This window comes from Fusarium solani, assembly GCF_023522795.1.
Source record: "Fusarium solani strain SB1 chromosome Unknown bctg00000014, whole genome shotgun sequence".
NCBI classification, from domain to species: domain Eukaryota; kingdom Fungi; phylum Ascomycota; class Sordariomycetes; order Hypocreales; family Nectriaceae; genus Fusarium; species Fusarium solani.
In genome coordinates this window covers 838,006-859,125 of record NW_027072141.1, presented here as the reverse complement: position 1 = coordinate 859,125, position 21,120 = coordinate 838,006, and the positions used below count along the sequence as shown (strand labels likewise).

The window sequence follows — 21,120 nt, the reverse complement described above, 5'->3', positions numbered from 1 at the left end:
ATGGCGAAATATTACCAAAACCCCAAGACCGAGAAACACATCCCTTATCGCGAACGTAAGTCGCTAGCGGGCACGGCACGGTACATGAGCATCAATACGCACCTCGGACGGGAACAGCCGCGGCGAGATGACCTTGAGGCACTATTCCACGTGTTCACCTACTTAAGGGACGCCTGCCGTGGCAAGGCTTGGTGGCACCTAGAGAGAAGAAGCGCCAGAGGATTGGCGAGAAGAAGCGAACAACGGCGATTAAGGATTTGTGTGAGAGCAGCCCCAATGAGCTTGATGAATGCCTCCAATACATTCATGGCTTGAAATTCGGCCAAGAACCGGACTACGATTCCCTGCGAGCCCTTCTTACTCAAGCTCTGGAGAACAGTGGCGAGATTGAGGACGGCAAGTATGATTGGGATAAGAGAGGTGCCGAGCCAGAGTCGGCTCCTACTTTTTCTTCGCAAATTCCAAACGATGCCAGGCCGTCTGAGCGAAGGGAATTGCGTGAAGCAGGAAGAGTTACAACGACCCGGCATCGCAGCACAGGAGGGAAGAGCTGCAGCTTGGCTGGGAGCTCAGCCGAGAAGAGCGGGTAGGGGGTGCTCAAGAGAAACAAATGGTGACACATATCTGGAAGCGGCCTAGGGGGGTGACATTCTCAGCGGGAACGGATGGCAAAGGCAAGAAGCAGGAGGAGGAGACATTGTGAGGAATATCCCCTGACGAAGGCTTTTGTGTGTAAAGTAGTGGAGCAAGAACACCCTCGACAAAGTCTCCGACTTCGCGGATTGCTACGTGCAGTCAATTAAGCTAGGTCGAGCTACAGCTAATACCTATGGCTCGCGCAAGCATTACGCAACAAGACATATGTGGACGACAAGAAGGGCCGATCCGGACACGGGCTACGACAAGCTCCAAAGGTCTTTTGAGTCTGTGTAATTGATTGTGACGCGAGCTGTGAGAACTTCCTTCGCAAGAGGAGAGTTGACCGCCTCACCGGTTTGATGTAGAGATGGATGAGGCTAGAAGCTTGGTTGAGGAGGAACTCGGGAGTTTAGAGTGACCTGCGCGTTTCACAGAACGTGCTGTAGAATGAAAAAAAAAAAAAAGAAACCCTATCCTGTTGCACGTGCACAGAAACAGATTCTCCTGGAGCATGAGGCTGGCTCACTAGTAAACCACGAAAGTAGTGAGTAGTAGCGGCGCACTGAGAGCCCCTATCTCGCGGAGGACACTCGCGATAGCCGACTCTCGTTCGTCGCAGACCCTTTGTCGGAGGCTCGAGGACCGACGTGGGCATTGACAGTATCGATCGATTGATTGACAGCAATTGGCTCTGCTGGCACCTCATCCTGAGCTTGGGCGAAACTCGCTGGGTAGACCTCATTCTCTTCAGTATGTCTAAGCTTTTCAAAGTCCACGGGCTAAAGTACATCCACTGTCGTAACGAGCACTTTTGGTGTCCTTCTGCTTGTCTGGTCAGAGCCTGTAATGATGTGAATGGGCCATGCCTATTAAAAGATATTCCCGGTCCTGAACTTCAACTCCCTCTGCTAAGTCCACAACTTCTCGCCAACATTCGTTCTCCTGTCCACTTCGAAACTTCTTGGGCAAAGGTGCACCAGCAATGACCTTGAGCATTCCGAGACCGTGCCACGGGCCCCTTACCTCGTCACTTGCCCTGTTCATCAGTAGAGGCAAGGGGCATAGAACGAGGCTGAATCCTTTCAATCGGCGCAGTGCAACTTTCTCTAGTACCGGGGCGATATTAGCCAACTCGGTGTCGTCAACAGCGCAACGTCCCCATTCGGCCCTGACAACGAGATGCTTGACACATTGAGAAGCACCACCGTGACAAAAGTAGGCTGCTGGTGCTGCTGCTTTTTCTGGAGGCAGTTACCCGCGCCGATATCCATAAAGGAGCGTGGTGACAGACGCGCCTCGAAACAGCCAAGCGGCAGAGAAGCCAGGGAGTGATATCGCTTAATGCAGGATGCTCCCGTGGACGCGACTGTTCGGGGTCATCGCACCACCGGGACGTGCGGAAGCCGCCGCCGATGATTCCTTCACGCATTTGGGTGAAAGCGAGGAAGGCTTGTGAATGACAAGCCCCGAGCGAGGAATGACAGCTCGCAGGTTGGGGTCCTTGGTGGGAGTGACCAAGTGGCCGTTCGTGACATCGTCGACGCTATAGTAGCTGACCAGATGATGAGGAATTCCTTGGAAGGACACACTGCATGTCTTCTTGAGAAGGCCATGAGGTTTGATATAGGACGAAGCAATTCGGGGCTCGATTGGAGTGTCTCCTACAATAGTGCTGTTGGGGACCATGGCGGAAGGGACAGAGAGGGCGTTGTTGGGACGCCAGTTGGCGGGCTTGGAGTTACTCTGCTGCTCCCTTTCACCCTCCTTGGTGGTACGCGCATTTTTTTCGAGAAGGGACGGCGACTCGAGTTCGTAATATACGAGGAAGCCTTCTTCATCAGGTACGAGATCAGAAGTCCAGAAGATGCCATCCTTCCAGTGCCTGATGCCCGACGCTTGCATCTCATAAATAAAGACGTTACCGCTCCTGATGAGGTAGTTGCGCTCGCAATCGTGTATCTGGCGAGGGCTGTGATTGAGCCGACCAGACAAGCTGGCCTCAAAGAGGATGAGAGCATCCATCCCTGATGATACATAACCCTCGAAGGTGGGGGACAGAGGATGTTGGAGGCTTGTCATGATGGTGGTTTTCGGATAACGTATGCCCATACACACAGCTAATTTTGGAATGACCTGGGGAGAAAAGAATTAAAAGTGATGAACGAGCCGGTAACAAAAAAGTATGATGAAGCTGGCTGAGCAGCCTAAGGTAGAGCAAGACAGGAGAGGCTGATGTACCCTGCAAGGGGGACTGTTCGCGGCGGCGCCTAGGCTGGTTCAACCACTCTGTATTGTATGACAAGGCTAATGTAGGTTTACAGCAGGGTAGACCCTGGAGCTCATGTTTAAAGATCCTGGCAGTTATCATGTGGAATAGGAAGGGATGTGATGCCTCTTTAATCGCTTGTCGGCCCTTCTCATCCGAGTGATTTCAGCAGAAAGCCAAGCAATTGCAGATGTATCCTTGTAATGCAAAATGCAGGTTCTGTAGCCACATCACATATTGATGCTCAGGTCCTCGGTGGCTCAATGTGGAGATTAGGCTGGGAACGGGAGCTCATGTCGTTGTGACTTGTCATTTCATGATATTCAGTGCCGAAGCGACTGCATTGGGGAGGGTTGGCGCAAGGAGGCTTCGTTGGCTCGTAGGAAATGCGATATCACAAATTGATGGCTTGGATGGGCGGCGGTTTAGAAGCCTTTGGTTTAGAGTCGATAGCACTTCGGAAGCAAAATGCGGTTGGGACAAGGTGAAAGAGGGCTGCGGTCCCCAGCCACTAGCTCGGGGAAATAGGGCTGCGGCCCTTTGGACTTAGCGTTGCCTGTTGCTAGGGTTTCGCCGATCTCCATGCGGGAGTCTGGCAAACCACAATCCTCTGAGGACCAGGCTTTCTACCTGTGACAAGACGAGGCGACCTGCGAGCATTGTTCCTAAGGCAGCATAATATGAGCATGCAGTATCGTGATAAGATGGCAAAACAAGTAAGCGACATGTAGAATACACTACGGTAAAGTCTGCCGTAGCATCCCCAATCCTCCCTTTCGGGAAAAATATATATTGGCCTTGGACTCTGCTGCCCCATTGAATGCGGTCACAAGGGGACATGGCCGCAGAGAAGCATGCCGTCAGGGGCGGCAAAGAGGGTGATCTGTCACCCTGCTGAGCCGCAAATCAACGCACCACTGAAATCCCGTAACCCAACAATGACGTTCTCGCACAAGACGAAATCAAACCAAGCCTACGACGGAGCTCTTTCTTTGACACTACATTCGAAGCAATCTCCGCCTGTCCGGGCTTTGGTGACTCCTAGGCGGAGCAAGTGCTGTCCAGGTTCATTTTTCTAGCGACTAATGCCCTTGTCAGCTGCCGCTGTTGAAGCGGGAGCGGACATTTACGGTGATGAAAAACTGCCAGAGTCATGGGAGCAGTATCATGCGCTTCGTTGCGGAGAAAATCTAGATAAGAATCAGCAGAATCTATTTTGAACGGCTGAATAGAAGAGACGGAGTACAAGCAGATCGTCTCGGAAGATCTAGTTAACTTAGAGGGGGAATGGATATCGAGCCTGAAAAACACGTGGTTGACGACCTCAAATGCAACTAGGTTCAAGAAGACGGTAACGGGGACCTTCCATCCCGTGCCAGACGAGAGCATCGAACTCCAAGCTGGAACCATCCAATGTGGCGTCAGGGGGACACGCCAGTAATCAATGGAACACCTGTTCGCAATAGGGATGGATTTAAAGCTGCATCATTACATAAAATGCGCTTTTTGCATTAAATATTTAAAGCAAGACGCGCTTTATATGCATTATTTCCTATTCTATATTAGGCTTAGCGTACTCCAAAACGGGCTTAGTGCATAGGATCAAGATAATCCTGATTCCGGCCTCCATTTCTCCACAGCCTTGGCCAGCTTCAGTCATGGGTAGTTATATGGGAATAAAAAGCTGCTTCATTATAATAAAAAGCAGTTTAATGCACATGTGTATTAAACACGTGCCCATCCCTAGTTCGCAAACACCAGTTAGCTCGCATGCAGTAGCGTGTAGGCGTGCCAGCTACTCCACGGCTCACATCGCGCCTAACGGGACGACTTAAACAACATTGATGATCCTCAGCAGGGGTCGGGTCGGCATCCTCGGTGGCGTGTAAGCCCCTGCGCCTCGGACTAGCGCTGTTTTCTCAATCGCAAGTTCAAGAGGGAAAAAGTGCCTCGATGAGGTCTCACATTTTTGTGGCTGTCTCATAATTTTGTGGCCAACCTCGCTTGCTAGGTTGGCTCGCCTGGGGCCCTAGCCCCACATGAGCCAACGGGTAGTAAACTCGGCGTTTGGCTGTAAGGGGGCATTGTGTTGAATATGTGGGATGTCACGTGTGGGTCAAGGATCTTAAGATTAAAAGCAGGTCCTTCAGGGGCAGACACAACGAGAACACGAACACAACACGAATACACTAATTTGGGATCAATGGACCGAACACACGTACTGTCTGACAGATTGTTGGACACGCAGCCGCCGCCAAAGCCTCACCAAACCAGATCCAGCGACCGGTGGCAGACATCAATCGAGTTCGGCCAGGCCAAGCATTTCCAATACCTCGTTCTAGCCGCCCAAAGGTGGCAGTTGGCCTAAATAGGGGTCCGAGACGTTTTTATCAGGGAGCGCCTCGTCTTCGATTGGCTGGGCAGTGTTTCAAGACTGCAACTGTAGCCTTACGTGCGGCAAGGCCAGGGCAATGACCCTCGTGGGCGTGATAAAGACGGCCATATCCCAAACCCAAACATCACGCTGCCACCCACGATTGTATGTCTCTTCTACTCCTCCCACGCTACTTCTAGTCTCTCATTCTTCGCTCTATTTGTTATTCTGCCAAGATCGCTTGAGCTCAGCGTCACGATGCTGCCCAGCGCCACCACCGTGAAACCCGCACGGCAGGCTCCATCAACGAAAGATATTCTCCCGGCGGTTCGGCTATCCAAAGGCCGCCCCCAAACTGGGAGACGAAACAAGCCCACGGCACGGCCTGGGCAGGTCTCTGGGTCACTCAAGCACGCACCTGTGGGAAGAAGCGGCGTAATTAATTCTGCATCCCCGGGAGCCCGCTTCTCGCCTTGGGAGCCAAACGAAGCCATTAAACTCCACCTCACAAAATACCCAGCAAGACGTCGGACGGCGGCGGAGAAGCTCCCAGCGCGGACGTCCCGGGAAGGACACCATTTCAAAAAAGAGAAAAGAAGATTGGCTGACCCAAATATTCCGGCAATTCGACGTCCAGGGCAGTCGACACGATCGGCTGACGCTGGGAAAAGGCAATATTATTTTGGACAGATCACGATGTTCGAGAACACCATCTGAATCAGGGCGCAATAACAAGCCATTGCGAAATAGTGGCTTGCCACTTCTGGACATCGAGAAATGGGGAAAAGAGGCCATAATACGATAGGTTGACAATGGGGCTCGTCGCCCAACAACGCATTTCGGGCCACATCTATAATTGCTAAGCGGGTCTACGGGCAGTATCTTGCAGAAGCGAAGGTGCGGAACCCGATGGGAGACTTTACGGGGGAGTTTTATTGGGTTGCGATTGACTTTGGGCGTTCGGAGTAATTACTTTCAATGGATACCCCTCTGGGTGTGCCGCGTGAGTCTTGACGCACCACGAACACGAAGAGTTGCTCAAGACATCAAGTACCTATGAGATTCTCCGCCCGTAGACTTCCGGTTTCCCTCACAATTCCATCGAGCCACACGACATCTTGTTAGAGGTGGGTGATTACCCCGACATCATTCTGTGCATTCATGGAACAGAGAAGGGAAAGCTCACGACATCTGGGACTGGACTCGGTGAAGGAGCCCCGTATGCTTCCTGTAACGGCTAGTTGCCTTAGATGTTGCAACTTTCAATTCGTGTTCGTGAGCGTTCTGTTTGACAAGCTAAATGCCCGTATAAATTGCTTCCAGGCGACGCTGGAACGCCGGTCTTTTTATTGCCCCGTGCATTGATTTGCCATAGAGTGACACGGACTGTTGTTGATGCAGACAGTTGGTCCAGTAGGTATTGAATGGGATGCTATTTAGTGTTCGTGTGAGTACCTTTACTTATCTAGATCTTTTCATCCGTACTTGCTCGAGTAGAACACCATCCTCAACCGTCAACAGTAGCAAGTCTTCATCCTTCGAATATACCCTGATTCCAATAGTACAAGTGGCATTCCATGGAGCAGGCATTTTCTCCTCCTCTGAGTCATAACGCTCATCATCACTTGAGGAAGCATTCTGTAAATATCTCAAGCGCCCCTCTTCCAAGGGGCTTTGCTTTACGTGCGAGGGATTGCCTAGGGTGTCATCGCGTGGCTGCTGCGTCATGTCATCACTGCTGTATAAAGCTTCCCAGTCGTCCACGGGGGAGGCTGACGATTCAGCCGCTGAGACGTACGATGGTTTACCTTCCGCGTCTTCTCTCTTCCCTGATCCCGATTCCTCGAGCCTGGCCCTTGCTACAGTCGAGAACTTATGGCTCTGACAAGTCAGCCGGAGAGAGTCAGGTGATGCCAGGGGAAAGGCATATTTCCGAGACCAAGGCAACCTGTTTCTCAACTGGCTCGGGTTTCGGCTGACGACGGCATCCGCGACGGTGGGCTTCTTTTCATCGTCGCTGGGGCATTGAGAGGCTGAGTTATATTCTACTGCACTGCGTGGGGTGGAAAGATTGCTTTCTGATGACGCCCTGCGCCTGTTCTTCTCTGTTCCGGCCTTTGCTTGATCGAAGCCGCTCTTAATTTCCACGCTGGGCTTGGCCTGGCTCCGAATCTGGCAATTGAAGACACCTGACTGAGATTCCAAATGACGGCGCTGATATTTCTCCATGTCCTTCTTCTTTTGTTCTCTAGTCGCCTGCCGCCTTGCATGGCGTTTCGCCCATTGTCGACGACGTTCCTTTCGTCGGCTTTCGGAGGCTTTTTTGAATGACTCCCCTTGACGCAGCTTCATAGCTTTGTCCATCAGAGCTGAGGCTTTCCTGTGGGCGAAATCGTGAGCGTAACCGACTTGGAGAAGCTTTTCGTTTTCGGTTCGGTCAAGACATTCACGTCTGACCACCTCCTCTACCGGCTCGGCCGAAAGGTCTCTTTCACCTGCCACCTTTACGTACACAATATAGGTTCCTGGTAGGAGGGTAGGAATCTCCGCAGACACCGATCGGGTCATCAGATAATTGCCATGAGATCGAGCAATGTAACTGTCGGCATCGAGGTTTTCTTGAGAGTGGAGACGAAAGTGTAGCCTGAAGGAATATTGGCCTTGAAGGCCGTTGAAGTAGCGTCCATCTAGTTGCGAAATCACGAGAATGACAGGTGAGCTTTGAGTTACCTTGATGTGAAACCGTTCATGGTATTGGGCCTTCCATGGAACATCCACACCGACCCAACGTTGGCAGCATCGCCAGTCGGCGTCCTGCAATAGGCGTGTTCGGTCAATGTGAGAGAACTTGCGCAAGAGATCCTGGTATGAGATCCAAAAGACCGAGTCGCTGCCAAACTTGTGGCCAAGCTCTTCTTGGATGTCTCTGGTCCACTCTTTTGAGCCGTCGCTCCAAGGGCCGTCCCAGATACCCTTGCGAGTGTCGCCCCAAGGGTTTCGCAACTTGACCAAGCGTTGACCGTTCTTCAATGTACGTGCTTCCAAGACAACGTAGGCATGGGTCTCGGCAATGCCGTCGCGCTCGCCGTATCCGTTCTCTAGATATCCGGTCGAGGCGCCGAAGAAAAATTGGTCGTTAACTTTTGACAGTTCTCTGCGCCAGAACTCGTCTTTATCAAGGATATCGGAGGTAGACAGCTCGCTGGTGACACCACCGGTCAGATCCTCCAAAGCCTCGCCGATCCAGCCACCCGCAAGGGATGAGTAGTCACCGTGCGCCTTTGCGTATGCCTTTTGAAGGAGGGGAACCCAGGTCTCGTTTTGATCCTTGCATTGGGCGAAGAAGAGCGCCCTGGATCCGGTCTGGTACGTCTCCCGATAGACCTTTTCTGCATTTTCTTGACCAACCTGTTGCAGAAGGTTTCGCTGTGTGCTAGGAGAGTCCCAACAGGGCGACTTCAGGTAGAGCTTGTCGTCAATGATGGAGTAGATCCATTCTCCATCTCGGTAAAAGACGAAGCCATAGATGCCGACGTCGACGTTGTAGGCAACGCAGATTCGTTTAAGACTGGCTGGAATATTAGCTAGAGCAATCAAGCCAGCCATCAGCCAGCAATCACTTAGATTCCCTTGCTTGACGTCACCACCATGAATATTCTTCATAAAGGTAGGGTTTTCGAAGATTTCGTGCACTCGCTTAACGGCTTTGGGCACCCTATCCTCTGAACTCAAGAGAGAGGTGTCACTCAATTCGAACTTTTTCTGGCCCAGAGTATTCAGGCAGTGACCTTTCTCGTGTTTAAAATCCCAATCCTAACGGAACAGTCAGCGAGGGGGGTTCTCGTGAGCTGGAGGACAGCGAGGCTGACCAAGTCCCAGTCGGGATCGCGATACCGCATGTTCACTCGTTTGCACTCCTTGACAATCTTCTCGACTTTCAGTCGACATTCCGCCGCGGCACGGCCATAATCCTCTGAGAGCAATCTATTGGAACGACCAGTGTTGACTGGTGGCGGAACAGGGTCGAACGGAATGATGGCAGGACCGTTATTGAATTGATGTCTAGAGAATCTTCTCCATGTACGGTTGATTGACTGTTGAGGTGTCATGCTCTTTGTTCTTTTGTGCTTTTGTTTGCTCTCGCCGAGTTTTTCGGGGGATTGCTTGGGAGGTCGGCGGGAGTCCTCCGACTCCTCTGATGAGGTATAGCCAGGCATTCTTTTTGACTAAATGCGGTTAACAACGAGTAGGTTCGAGAAGATAAGAGAGAATGAGAAACCCAAGCGAGCAAATATGGGCTCGTGCTAGCGTAGAGTGCCACAAGACCGGGGTGACGAGGGGTATGGGTGGCGCTGTATAAACGTCAGCCTGGAAGACCACGCTCGGATTAACTCCACTTGGTTGCTAAAATGAGCTTTTTGGGCCTTATACCTTGAGAGTAGCCATCCAGCCTTTATACAGGTGGCAATTCTCTCGAAGCAACACGGGTTAGCCACTATGAATGACTGTGTAGGCACTGTAGAGATATAAGGCGTGAAGTGGTCTATATATAACCAAGAGCGTATCGTTTTCGGCGGAAAATGGATTATTTATTTTTTCTTCTACCGGAAAGCAATTAATGGACGCCTACCGAGAAAGCAATCAAACACTCCGGTGTCTTCTACTCTATGACCCAAAATGGCTGAGATACAACGGCCCCAGAGCAGCAAAGGGTCCAAATCTTGGCACAATATCAAATGATTTCCACTGAGGCATTACGCTACCGTTCACGCAGCCATGGGCTGACTGAAATTGGAAGGTTGGCCATCGGAAAACGAAGATCTGTGAACATCCCTCCCCACATGTGGCCTACTTGGGTTCGCTGTCCGTATCCTACCGTTTCCTGAACGCCCTACATGATACATTACCCATCAGTGGCCTTAACCGACCAAATTTTGATGATGTATTAGCGCGGTCGATTCTAGGACTGGCTTGTAGGCTTAATTGTCCTGACCGAGCCGTTCACGCGTGCTTGTGACCAGTTTGACCAATACCGGGCCATTATTCTGGAAACCAAGAGTGTGCGTAAGGCAGGGTCATTGGGTGGAAAAAGAGAGAAGAGTGGGAAAAAGTCTGTTCATACGGATTCTTACACATTAGCCTGTGCCAAACGTCCGGAATTCCTCTTGCGTACTGATTCAATGTGCCAGTTTGGTGGTGGCTTTACAGCAGTCCCTTCCGGGCAGCGTCTCGTACCATAACCGCAGCGCCTTGATACTGGCTGCCGGCTAAACAGGGCATAAGCATCCCAAACTTAGCCATTCTTATCGCAAAGAAAGCCCGCAGGCTTTATGATTGAATTGACGTTTCGTTTCCTCTAGAGACGCAGTCAAAACCTTTTGGTGGTAAAGGCAGCCTTAAAAGCCGATATCAAGCTACGTAAGGGTAACTTCCAACCACACGTGAAGCCACCACCTCCTTTGACGCTCTCGCTGGAAATGATAGCCCAAGGTCGAGATTGACGGGCACTAGGCCTTGTTTCCTCTGTAAGCAGAAAATTCGTTGCTGCTAGGGCAATCAGTAACATAGCAAGACTGGACGTTTTGGCCATTCGGATTCGATTGCTCCAGAGGTGTCTACCAGACGACGCCGAATCAGGCCTTCGTTGTGTCACTGGAAATCAAGAATTAACCGGTACCCTCCATCGTAGCCTATTAGACTTCCCCTGGCCCTAATCTATCGCTTTACTTGATGCCCTAAGCAACGTCCGACACCCTACTAAACACTATGACTAGGATGCTATTTTATGATAGATGCCTTGATGTACGTAATAGCTTTAGGTCCTGCGGGGCAGACATCGTACTGCAAACGTTAGCGCGCATGCATCTTACTTTTGCTCCTCATTAAGCTTGAGGGTCGGGCCCAGTTGGGCTGATCTAGCACCGATCAGTATTCAGAGTAATAAAATGGAAGTGGACCAATACCTCAGACCCCACAGCTTCGCCAGACTAAGCGTGGGAATAGAAGCTAGCAACACCATGGTGGAGTCGTGATGGCTGTATGAGACAAAGAAAGTGCCTTCCCCGTACCCGTTCGCCTAGCCAAAGGTCATTATGGCGAGGGAGGTTACGCCGAAGTGGACCATGCTCATCAGAGTCTCGTCATCATCTTGGCCTTGCTCTCTTCGCCATGGGCACCGCCCCGCTGAATGGTAGAGCAAAAACCGTATCGCGGTGAGGTTAGCGCCAGATCAATCCTGGTAAGTGAAGGCACACTTCTACAGCAATAAATAAGAGCCTTCAAACTCCTTCACCCTCGTAAAGTCCTAGCTTTCTAAAGAATCATCATTGCAACCTCCCCAGAAAAAGCTAAACCCAGCTACGATTACCTGTCCTAAACATCCAACTCGCGTTTCTTTTTACATATCAAGAAGTAAGCGCCACAAAAGAGACCAACATGCCTCGCTATGGGCTATTCACCAGCCTCATGGGCAAGTTCTCTCGAGGGCGTAATCCTTCTAAGGCTGCACAGAGACCGTCGGCGTCGAATGACAGCGGCATGAAGCTAGACCTTCATTCCACGACTACCGCTCCGAACGATGGTATCCGTATGTAAACGCCTAAATTCCTATACTCTGGCGTAACCGCTACGGCTCGCGTATATCGATCTAACACGAAGCGTCCTAGCTGATGATCCTCCTCCCGCTTACTCACAGCCCACTTCCCTCAGGGTTGGCTACGCATCACCTGTACCCAGCCTCTCGAACATTACCAGCGCCGAAGACAAGTACGCTTTCCTCTCCACATTCGATACCATCTTCGTGATCGACGACTCTGGGTCTATGGCTGGCAGGTCTTGGCACGAGGTTCGCGAGGCCGTTGGTGCCATTGCTCCTATCTGCACCTCCCATGACTCTGACGGTATCGACGTCTACTTCCTTAACCATCGGTCGCGGAACTCCGGGTCCGGTACCCAGGCTCCCGGCGGATACTATGAAATCAAAAATGCCGCGCAGGTGCAGCGTCTATTCGAGTCTACACGTCCTGGAGGTGCTACACCTACCGGCACTCGCCTGCACAGCATCCTCAAACCTTACTGCGCCAACTTGGCACGCAAACCTGAGAATATGGACTCCACTAAACCCGTCAACGTCATCGTCATCACAGACGGCTGCCCAACCGACGACCCTGAGAGCATCATCGTTCATTACGCCAAGAAGCTCGACCAGATTGAGGCGCCTCCTTACCAGGTAGGCATTCAGTTCTTCCAGGTTGGCAAGGAGAATGGCGCGGCAAAGGCTCTGAAGGACCTCGACGATAACCTCACTGATCTGGGTATCCGTGATATGGTCGATACGGCGACATGGAGCTCCACCAGCTCGGACAACAATAAGACGTTGACGGCTAATGGGATTCTAAAAGTAGTTCTTGGCGCGGTTGTGCGCCGTTTGGATCGCAAGCCAACCCGAACGTAGGCTAAGCGATAGGGATTCATGGTTTGAGTATCGGTTCTCTGAGTTTGGATGGTTGTATATTTGCATTTTGATCATCCTAAATGTGCGGTAGGCCACTCATATCGGGCATATGATACGACCCCAAAGCCAACCCTCTTTAGGAAGGACAGCCTTCGATAGCAATAGTTCAGTTGTGAAGTTGGTGCACAGTTATGAATTATACATGTCTATATTTGTCTGCGGCCCCTTAGTGTCGCTGCTCAGAATGCCAGTTAATCTTCGCGAGCTCCGATCAAAACTCAGTTACAACTTAAATGTTGTGACGTTTTGGTTCCTCAGAAACCCCCTGCTTCGTAATAAAGTAAACCAGAACTTACCGGTAATCTCTGAACGGGCGCCACCAGGCACCGGTATGCTGGTGAGGAATCGTAGTCAATGATGGGTCAATTAATACTAATGGTTGGGTCCTAGATGCAAGACGTAGCGCGAAGAGGAAATAAAGAAGAAAACAAGATCAGTCTCCCCCTGAACATGGGCAACAACCAGTATGAGGTGCTGTCGCACGTGATACCCTTTACTCGCGCCACTTGATCACGTGGGTTCGTGACAGACACGAAGAGCACGCTAGAAGAGCTGTGCCAGTACACTCAACATGCTGCTATATATGAGCTGGCATAGAAGGCATGCCAGCTCATGTAGGCTAGCTTACTGAGTGTGCTAATGTATGTGTGCCAGCATATGTGGTGTGCTGGCATATCTGGGCTAGCATGTGCGGTATGCTAGCATACCTGGACTGGCATACGCGGTGTGTTGGCATAGACAAGCTAGCACGCGAGTTATGCTGGCTTATCTGGGCTAGCACAGGCAGTGTGCTGGCGCACTTCTACTAGCATCCCTTATGTGCCAGCCGATTTCTGCCAGAACGCTGAGTGTGCTAGCGTCTCTGCTCTAGCATACAAGCTATGGTAGCTTACGTGTGCTAACACACTGCCTGTGCTAGCCCAGATAAGCCAGCATAACTCGCGTGCTAGCTTGTCTATGCCAGCACACCGCGTATGCCAGTCCAGGCATGCTAGCATACCGCATGTGCTAGCCCAGATATGCCAGCACACCACATATGCTGGCACACATACATTAGCACACTCAGTAAGCTAGCCTACATGAGCTGGCATGCCTTCTATGCCAGCTCATATATAGCAGCATATTGAGTGTGCTGGCGCAGCTCTTCTGGTGCGCTCTTTGTGTCAGCCCACATATGCAGGCACACTTCATATGCTAGCCCATGTATTATGGCGCACTTGGGTTATCAGCTCACTCTACTAGCTCTTCAGCTCATGTATGACACTTCTACTTTGTTACGAAGTCGTTTCTTTCGCCAGTTTACTTGCTTCTTTTGTCCTCTTTTCTTTTTTTGCTCTCGTTGGTTCTATGCTTATCTCTGCCTCTTTTCCGCTTGCCTTGTTTGGTTTCGTTGACCGGCAACCTCTGCCGGATAGTCTTTGTCTGCGGAGCGACGCTTGAGAGGGATACTCGCCTTGCCAACCTCGAATTCCGGTTTCAAAACCAGGATGGGTTGTTGTGGCAACTCGCTCTTGAGCACCCCGAAACATGAATCAGGCGTAAGTACCCCGTCACACCCATCAAACAACTTGTAACCCTTCCTTTGACACTCAACCAGGTACGCTTTTAGTTCCTTCTCAGTCATATTAATCTCTAAGTATTCAATTGGACCCTTTCCACTCTTAATCTGGACCTGAGCCGCCAACCTATCCTCATTAGGACCAACCCGAGATAGCTGAGGCGACAAAGGGCCAGTGTGAGTCTCATTGTTGTCGCTGGAAGCAGATTCATCCTGCGAAAATTAGCGTCCGCTCCTCTGATAGCTGCGGCTGTCTTCTTCCTTTACCTGTATAATCGCTGACACTAATTCTTGACTCCCTAATGCAGTGATTCCGTGAACATGAGCTCTTCTTCTCTATCGGTAAGTGGTCAGCAATAAGGACATCTCTGCTGATGGTTAACTAACCAACTCCTTGGCTTGTTGGGTCAGTTGGCGAATCTCGGATTCGAGGTCTTGTTTCCTGCTTTCCAACAGTGTTACCTCTGGGTCATCTCGTTGAATTCTGCTTTGTCGCGTCTCGGCGAGATCTCTGAGCTCTGTTTCGGCTTCTCTTTTGGTGCTCTCGAGCTTCTTCCCTTCCTGTTCGACCTGCCGACGAAGTGATTCAACTTTCAACTCAAGGACGCGCTTTTCCGCTTCTTGACTTTCTATGTTGCTCTTCAACCGCTTGGCCTCTTCCTGCAGCTGTGATAGTGTCCGCTCAACTTCCTGTACGCCCTCATGTTCTGTGTTTGACTGAAAGTCACCGCCAAGGAGGTGATACTCACTTTCGGAAACGGCAGAGCTTAACAACGTTTCGATGCCATTAAGTGGGAAGAGATGCATTAAGTCAAGGTAGAGTGAGCGCTGGACAAAGAAATAGTCAAAGTCCAACTTTTGCCCGGTGGCAGGCCCATGCAAGTTGGGTAGAAAGATGGAATCTTTGTATTGGGTCAGGTCGCAAGGTGTAGGCTTTCCATAAACGGCAGGCTCAGAAAGTATACCTGGACGACTGCGACTATCTGGCTGTTCGAACACCGGAGCTTGGGGTCTTTGGCGAAGGATGTCGCCAATCTTGTCAGATCGAACGCCAAGCTTATGAGCTAGTATGGCAAATTTGAACAGGACCACTGGATCCGTAGTGTTTTCTGCTCCAGCTAGTTTCTTCTTTGCTTGCCACGGCATGGCTGGGAACTCGCGGAAGGCGAAGAGCAAGAGATGTCTGTAGGCTAGTTCGAACTGGCTAACGTCTTCATTTCGAACCAGCTTGTAGCGGTCCCCGGATACTTGGAGCAAGCATTGGTCTTCCATACTTTTTCGAAATTTCTTAGTGAAGCCGTTCCGCAACGAGTTTCCGCTATTTTCGACAAATCCTCTTAACGCGGTTTGGTCTCCCATGACCTCCTGAGATAAGCAAACGCGGCCAACTTGCGGTGAGCTCTCTTTAATATCGATAAGCCTCCTCAAGCAGCCGGTAACTTGTCTCAAATACTCGAGATTTCCAAAGAAACCTTCCAGTGTCGGCACCAATCGATCCTCGGTAGCCTTGCACAATCCTTCCCAAATCTTATCCCGCTGTTCGTTGCTGAACTTTCCTAGTATCGTTCGGCTATCGAAGAGACGTTGAAGTACCTTCTTATGCTCCTTACTGGCTCCTGGGGCCTTGCCGCTACAGTTTTTTACTGTCGCCACATCAATGTTCTTGATTTGATGTTGGTCTGCCAAACATATGCTGGACCAGAATGATTTTATTCGCAGTAAATACGACAGCAATTCCTGGTTGTCAGTCACGCCGAGTAGCTTAGGAGTGTTAGAAACTTACTGGCCTGCATAGTAAGGATTTCATCTTGCCCACCTGCCCAATCCTGAAACCCCAAAACAACGCAGGAACGTCGTGAAACGTTTCGAAGATCACCATAAAGGGATCACTATCGCTCAAAAGTCGCTTGATCTCTGCCGCTTTTCCCTTCGATCTCCGAGCTAGGACAGCCAGCCACTTGTTGGGAGGTGGCGGAATATCGTGTCTGTGATGCCGCCAATGTAGGCTGATTCTATAGAAGAACTCTGCATCGCTGACCTGCCTCGTGTTTATATGTTCATCGATTAAGTCAATCTTCGCGTCTTCGCTAAGATCTGGCGCCATCATATCAGCCCCCGAATTAAACCCGGCGAAAGAGGCATACCTGATGAGTAAAGCCAAATGCGCCAGCGCTTGTGCTCGTTTGCTAGTACCGCATCGGCGGCAAGATATTCGTGCAACCCTCCAAGGCACTCGACGCGAGTACCCGCATCGAAGTTGAGCGTATCACCGTCAATCCTTTTACGTTGAAGAGCTTCTTCAAATTGACGGCGGTCAATCAACGCGGGGATTTGACTTGGGGACCAGCTGCATCCGCTTCGGATCGTCTCCTTCAAGCAATCAACATAGTCCCAGTCAGGCTCGTCGCCGCCGAGGATTCCCTCTCTGCAAGAAGAGAAATCGAGAGCCTTGAACCTAATGACGGCTGCACCCAGGAATTTCTGCTCTTTCTCATTATTGAGTTGCTCCATCTGGGCGGGGAGGGCCATGTTGCTCTAGCAGAGAAGGTAAACCAGAGCGAAGGAACGAAATAGAGAGGGGGTGAGCAACGTATTCAGCGGCCAGCTTTCAATGTATGACGAAATAGGAACTGCGAACCAAATGGGCTGGGAAAACGCCGAAGAAGGAGGGACCACATATAGACCATCGAAGGTGAGTGAAATTGGACACTCAAAAGGGCCAGCTTCCGACAGAGCAAGAGGCGCTTCTATTCATTAAAATCGACATCGAATAGCCAGTTTCAGCCGTATATATGAAGCCCACTATTCTTTATTAGTCCTCATTACGCACAAGGTCTGTTGACAGCCAAAGAATCACCACACAATGAGCTCCGAAGACGGAAAGCGCCGGACACGATTCGTAATTTCGCCATCCGCTGCCAAGCTAGCATCTATTGCAGAGGCTCCATCGCGGGGCGTAGCGCCTTCTATAACCAAAAACCCGCCCCCTACGGAAGTGATAAGGGAGGAAGCACGACCACCTTTCAAGCCGGAGAACGCATTCACTGGTGGCGGGGGTGCAATTCGTGCGCGAGCACCAGATAAGGTCGATGGAATTTCACCACGGGAACATTATCGAGAATGTTTTCGTATCTCTCTAGGCTTCAATAAGAATATAGCCGCAGCGCAGAAAAGACTCGCCACATCTACCAAGAACACGCAAGGTGCGCTGCTTTGGAAACTTTCCGGTCCCAACGCCCGGGATGAAGTGGCTATGGTACAATCCATCAAGCATGAAAACTTCGTCAAGGCTCTCGCAGTCTATGGGGAAGGGGATGACCTTACGATTGCCTTTGAGTTTGTTCCAATTTCCCTTTCTGAAGTGGTTGCCAATAGGCGTTTGGATGAGTCAGAACTAGCATGCATTCTGAAACAGGTCAGTTTCTAACTATATACTTCTACCAGAGTTGATTATAATAGGCATAGGTCGCAAATGGCCTGTTATACCTGGAACAGCACGATTGGGGCCACCCGGAATTGACGTGTTCGAACGTATTGATTGATCATGGGGGACACGTGAAGATCTGTGAACTACCCCGACACGAATTCTACGTGGCAACTGGGCTAACTGCTTCAGGGGGACAACAACACTGTAGCCAGCGTTCATCCCACAATCTCAGCGAGGGCCTCTGCTTGTTGACGGCGCAGCTGATAGCCGGTCGCGAGGAGAAAGTAAATCCTGATGAATTTAGTTACGGCATTTGGACGCCTCCCAAGGACGTGGTCGATTTCTTTGAGCTAACAAAGGAGCTAAAAAATTCGACAAAGGACATAGCAGCGAAATCAATGGTCAACCTCATTAGACAAAGCCATATGGAGCGAATCTCTCGGGTAAGCAAAGTCCCCATCCTCTGAACACAAGGTAATTTGTATGAAGCATCCACTCTTGGCAAAAGCCGGCGAGCCACATTCACTCGAAATGTTTTTACATTTAGTTCGCTGTACCACGAGATGGCTGGTAACATTCTCGGAAGCGACGGACGTGGATTGACCAAACCCTCAGTCGGCGTCAGTAGAAGAAGCTAAGCCTGTTCATTCGTTTAGCATATTGCACTGCACTTAAAATGCAGTTTAGAGTAGGAATCTAGGTCCTGTTATAGGGTAGCCATTTTGTTTCTGGTTTTAGCATCTTCTTCTTTTACCTCCTGTGTGTCTATTTGTATTCAACATTCAACTCGCCTACGCTTTTCAGTACGGGTGGAGGCCTTCAGTACGGGCTTACAGTACGGGCACGGCTAAAATAGGACAACCAAATTGAACTACCAGAGGAGGACCCAAATGACATATAAGCCTTGGGCTTATGTACTGCTGAACTCCATTGAATCCACAAGATGGTTTATGTAGCAAGCGCGAAGGCAGGAATTTCCTGAGCATTCAACTGTACTCTTGAGATCCCACGACACACCCAGTCCAGCCCTCTTCTCCACGGAGTTATAGGGTGATACCGCCCTAAGGCTGATACTCAGTAAACATGAGGTCAATGTGAGGCAACTTTGCTCTCGCAGCATCCGTAAGCTGATCCCTGAACTTCCGTGAAACAGACGCTATCTCGATGGTCAGCTTGGCCCGGTGATTTTTCTAGCTGACTTACCAGCGACAGCGCACGGTTTCCTAGAAACATCGCGAGTAACTCCAGTCACGGTTTCGTCATCCAGTATTGATGATAGTTCCTCATCCAGTATTGATGGTAGGTCTATCGGTTCCCAATGGATATCTCCTCTTACACTATCCGCAAGCTTTCTAGCATTAGCAGCACCGTGGCCCTCATCCTGACCGATAGTGGCTTTTTCCCCATAAACGGTTAATTTGATAATGGATCGGTGCTCCGTGCCGCATATCTTGCAGGCATTTGATGCTCTTAGCTCATCTTCTGCTAAAGCCACGTTCAAAAAGTAGGACACCGCCACGAAGACCTCTGTGAATCGTCAATTTAGAAGGGGCAAACGCCGAAAACTGATTACTTACCCCAGTCGCGCAAGTGCCAAATAAGGTGTATACTCCTACATGACTTGAATCTATTTGTCCCTTCTTCTAATTGATGAGCGTGGTGTGCGTGAGTTAACCATTGCAAATAAGGCAGAAGAGCTACAATGCCAAGGTCTGTGGCGATCAGCAGAACGTGGTCGTATTTATCAACAGGAAGTCTTGAGCCATGGGGCCCCGTAAACATCGCAAAACTCTGCGAGTCGCCAAATCTCACCTTATTACGTAGGCTGCTAGTGAAACCTTTGCGTATTTCGGCGAAGACGACCAGTGTTTCCGCGGCATCTGGAGACCAAGAGGCGACGGTGAATGGGTGGATTTGCAGTGTGGAGAGCAAGCTGGAGGGGATCCATAAATTGATGTATTGCCCAGGCTCAACCTTCAGTCGACTCTGAAGACGGACAAGTACTTGGATGATGGGTTTGCTACTCCAAGACAGGTCGGCTAAGTGAAACCGGCAACGACTTCTGTACAGAGCGATCCCCATCTGAACAGTCATGGCTAAGGAGAAGACCCCTCCAATAATGTATAGATAAAGTCGAGGGAAAAGCTCCTTAGTAGGCAAGTGGCGCCATATCGCATAGCCCAACAGCAGCGACGTCGTGCGGTGAATGAACAGCAGGAACTCATACGGCAATATCCTGGAAACAAAGGAGATGGGCATCAAGAGAAGACAAATTCCACCCATAGCCTACCAAAAGTTAGTACCGGGCTGATGATGTAGTAAGGTGTTTTACAAGAACAGCCAAGAGATTGCGAACACTGTTCACCGCAAAGCCTCCTTTGGTTACCACTATTCCGACAGCGTGGAAACTGGCTAATATTCCCACCATATAGCCCGCACTGGTATGTACCTGGTGGTAGATTCGAAGAGGGAGGCGCAAGATGTCAGCTACGAAGCCGAAACATGGGCCAACATAGAGCAAAAGCATGTTGATCATCGCCAGCGTACCTGCTCGAGAGCACGCTTCTGACCAGCTCTGCACTTGGAAGAAAATGCAGCAAAGGTTTGCCGCAAAACAAAGAGCGAAAAACATGGCATGAGCCCGGCTGTAGGTGTCCACGCTGCTCCTACTGCGAAAAAAACTGCGATAGATGAGGTGTTCCGTTACCCAGTCCGATGTTCTCTTTGCCAATTGCGTAAACGGTGGAAGTTTCCAGACAATTGTGAATATTGGCGGAAATAGCAATCGTACAACTCCCAGGATAAACGGACGTAGAGCCATTGTGATAACTAAACCACTTAATCCCAACGCGTACCCAAACGTGGTGTTGAAGTGTAGCTCCATTGTAGCAAGATATGGGTCATGGTCCGACGCTGATCCAAGGAGCAGGCGGGGCAAAGGTCAATATAAGGCACCTTTATAGCCGAGTCTAAGTTTCCCCTTCGTAGGCGTGGCTTACAGTCAATTTCAGGTCTTGTTTCCATCGGACAAACAACAAACTTTCTTCCATGACAAGGCGCTTACTGTGGGGCCGGGGTGCTGTAAGTGCCGAAAAGTAGTCAGATAACGGCCCAAGTAAGATTGTGGACAGAAATACGACGTTGCATCACCCAAAACCCCATCAATTGGCGTTCTCATTGAGCATTATTTTCGCATGACTTGAGTTCATGAAACTGGATCATTTTGGAGCTGATTCCACTGTCTAGATGCCAGTGCAACTAATGTCGCCGCTAAGGCCCTACAAGGACAGTACAACGCATGGCGCATGGAGCGATGTGCACGAGCTACTTCTGCCCAAAAATA

At 50.4% G+C, this 21,120-nt stretch overlaps 7 protein-coding genes across 7 annotated transcripts; 3 read left to right on the top strand and 4 right to left on the bottom strand.

The window, feature by feature from the left end:
* MRS44_017746 (uncharacterized protein) lies at nt 1-703 on the top strand (the record flags this gene model as incomplete). Its single annotated transcript, XM_065615645.1, has 3 exons — nt 1-55; nt 187-586; nt 640-703. 3 exons carry the CDS (start codon nt 1-3, stop codon nt 701-703), a joined length of 519 nt encoding a protein of 172 aa, XP_065471717.1.
* Nucleotides 704-1,977: 1,274 nt separating this feature from the next.
* Nucleotides 1,978-2,718, bottom strand: MRS44_017745 (uncharacterized protein; the record flags this gene model as incomplete). Its single annotated transcript, XM_065615644.1, has 1 exon — nt 1,978-2,718. One exon carries the CDS (start codon nt 2,716-2,718, stop codon nt 1,978-1,980), a length of 741 nt encoding a protein of 246 aa, XP_065471716.1.
* A 4,022-nt stretch (nt 2,719-6,740) lies between these two features.
* On the bottom strand, nt 6,741-9,496 carry MRS44_017744 (uncharacterized protein; the record flags this gene model as incomplete). Its single annotated transcript, XM_065615643.1, has 2 exons — nt 6,741-9,092; nt 9,149-9,496. The coding sequence occupies 2 exons, from the start codon at nt 9,494-9,496 to the stop codon at nt 6,741-6,743; spliced, it is 2,700 nt and encodes an 899-aa protein (XP_065471715.1).
* Nucleotides 9,497-11,714: 2,218 nt separating this feature from the next.
* MRS44_017743 (uncharacterized protein) lies at nt 11,715-12,732 on the top strand (the record flags this gene model as incomplete). The annotated part of the gene is made up of 2 exons (XM_065615642.1): nt 11,715-11,865; nt 11,945-12,732. 2 exons carry the CDS (start codon nt 11,715-11,717, stop codon nt 12,730-12,732), a joined length of 939 nt encoding a protein of 312 aa, XP_065471714.1.
* Nucleotides 12,733-14,143: 1,411 nt separating this feature from the next.
* On the bottom strand, nt 14,144-16,879 carry MRS44_017742 (uncharacterized protein; the record flags this gene model as incomplete). The annotated part of the gene is made up of 4 exons (XM_065615641.1): nt 14,144-14,563; nt 14,738-15,973; nt 16,134-16,444; nt 16,495-16,879. The coding sequence occupies 4 exons, from the start codon at nt 16,877-16,879 to the stop codon at nt 14,144-14,146; spliced, it is 2,352 nt and encodes a 783-aa protein (XP_065471713.1).
* A 334-nt stretch (nt 16,880-17,213) lies between these two features.
* MRS44_017741 (uncharacterized protein) lies at nt 17,214-18,244 on the top strand (the record flags this gene model as incomplete). The annotated part of the gene is made up of 2 exons (XM_065615640.1): nt 17,214-17,765; nt 17,816-18,244. 2 exons carry the CDS (start codon nt 17,214-17,216, stop codon nt 18,242-18,244), a joined length of 981 nt encoding a protein of 326 aa, XP_065471712.1.
* Nucleotides 18,245-18,838: 594 nt separating this feature from the next.
* MRS44_017740 (uncharacterized protein) lies at nt 18,839-19,871 on the bottom strand (the record flags this gene model as incomplete). Its single annotated transcript, XM_065615639.1, has 3 exons — nt 18,839-18,933; nt 18,981-19,304; nt 19,355-19,871. 3 exons carry the CDS (start codon nt 19,869-19,871, stop codon nt 18,839-18,841), a joined length of 936 nt encoding a protein of 311 aa, XP_065471711.1.
* Nucleotides 19,872-21,120: the final 1,249 nt, after the last annotated feature.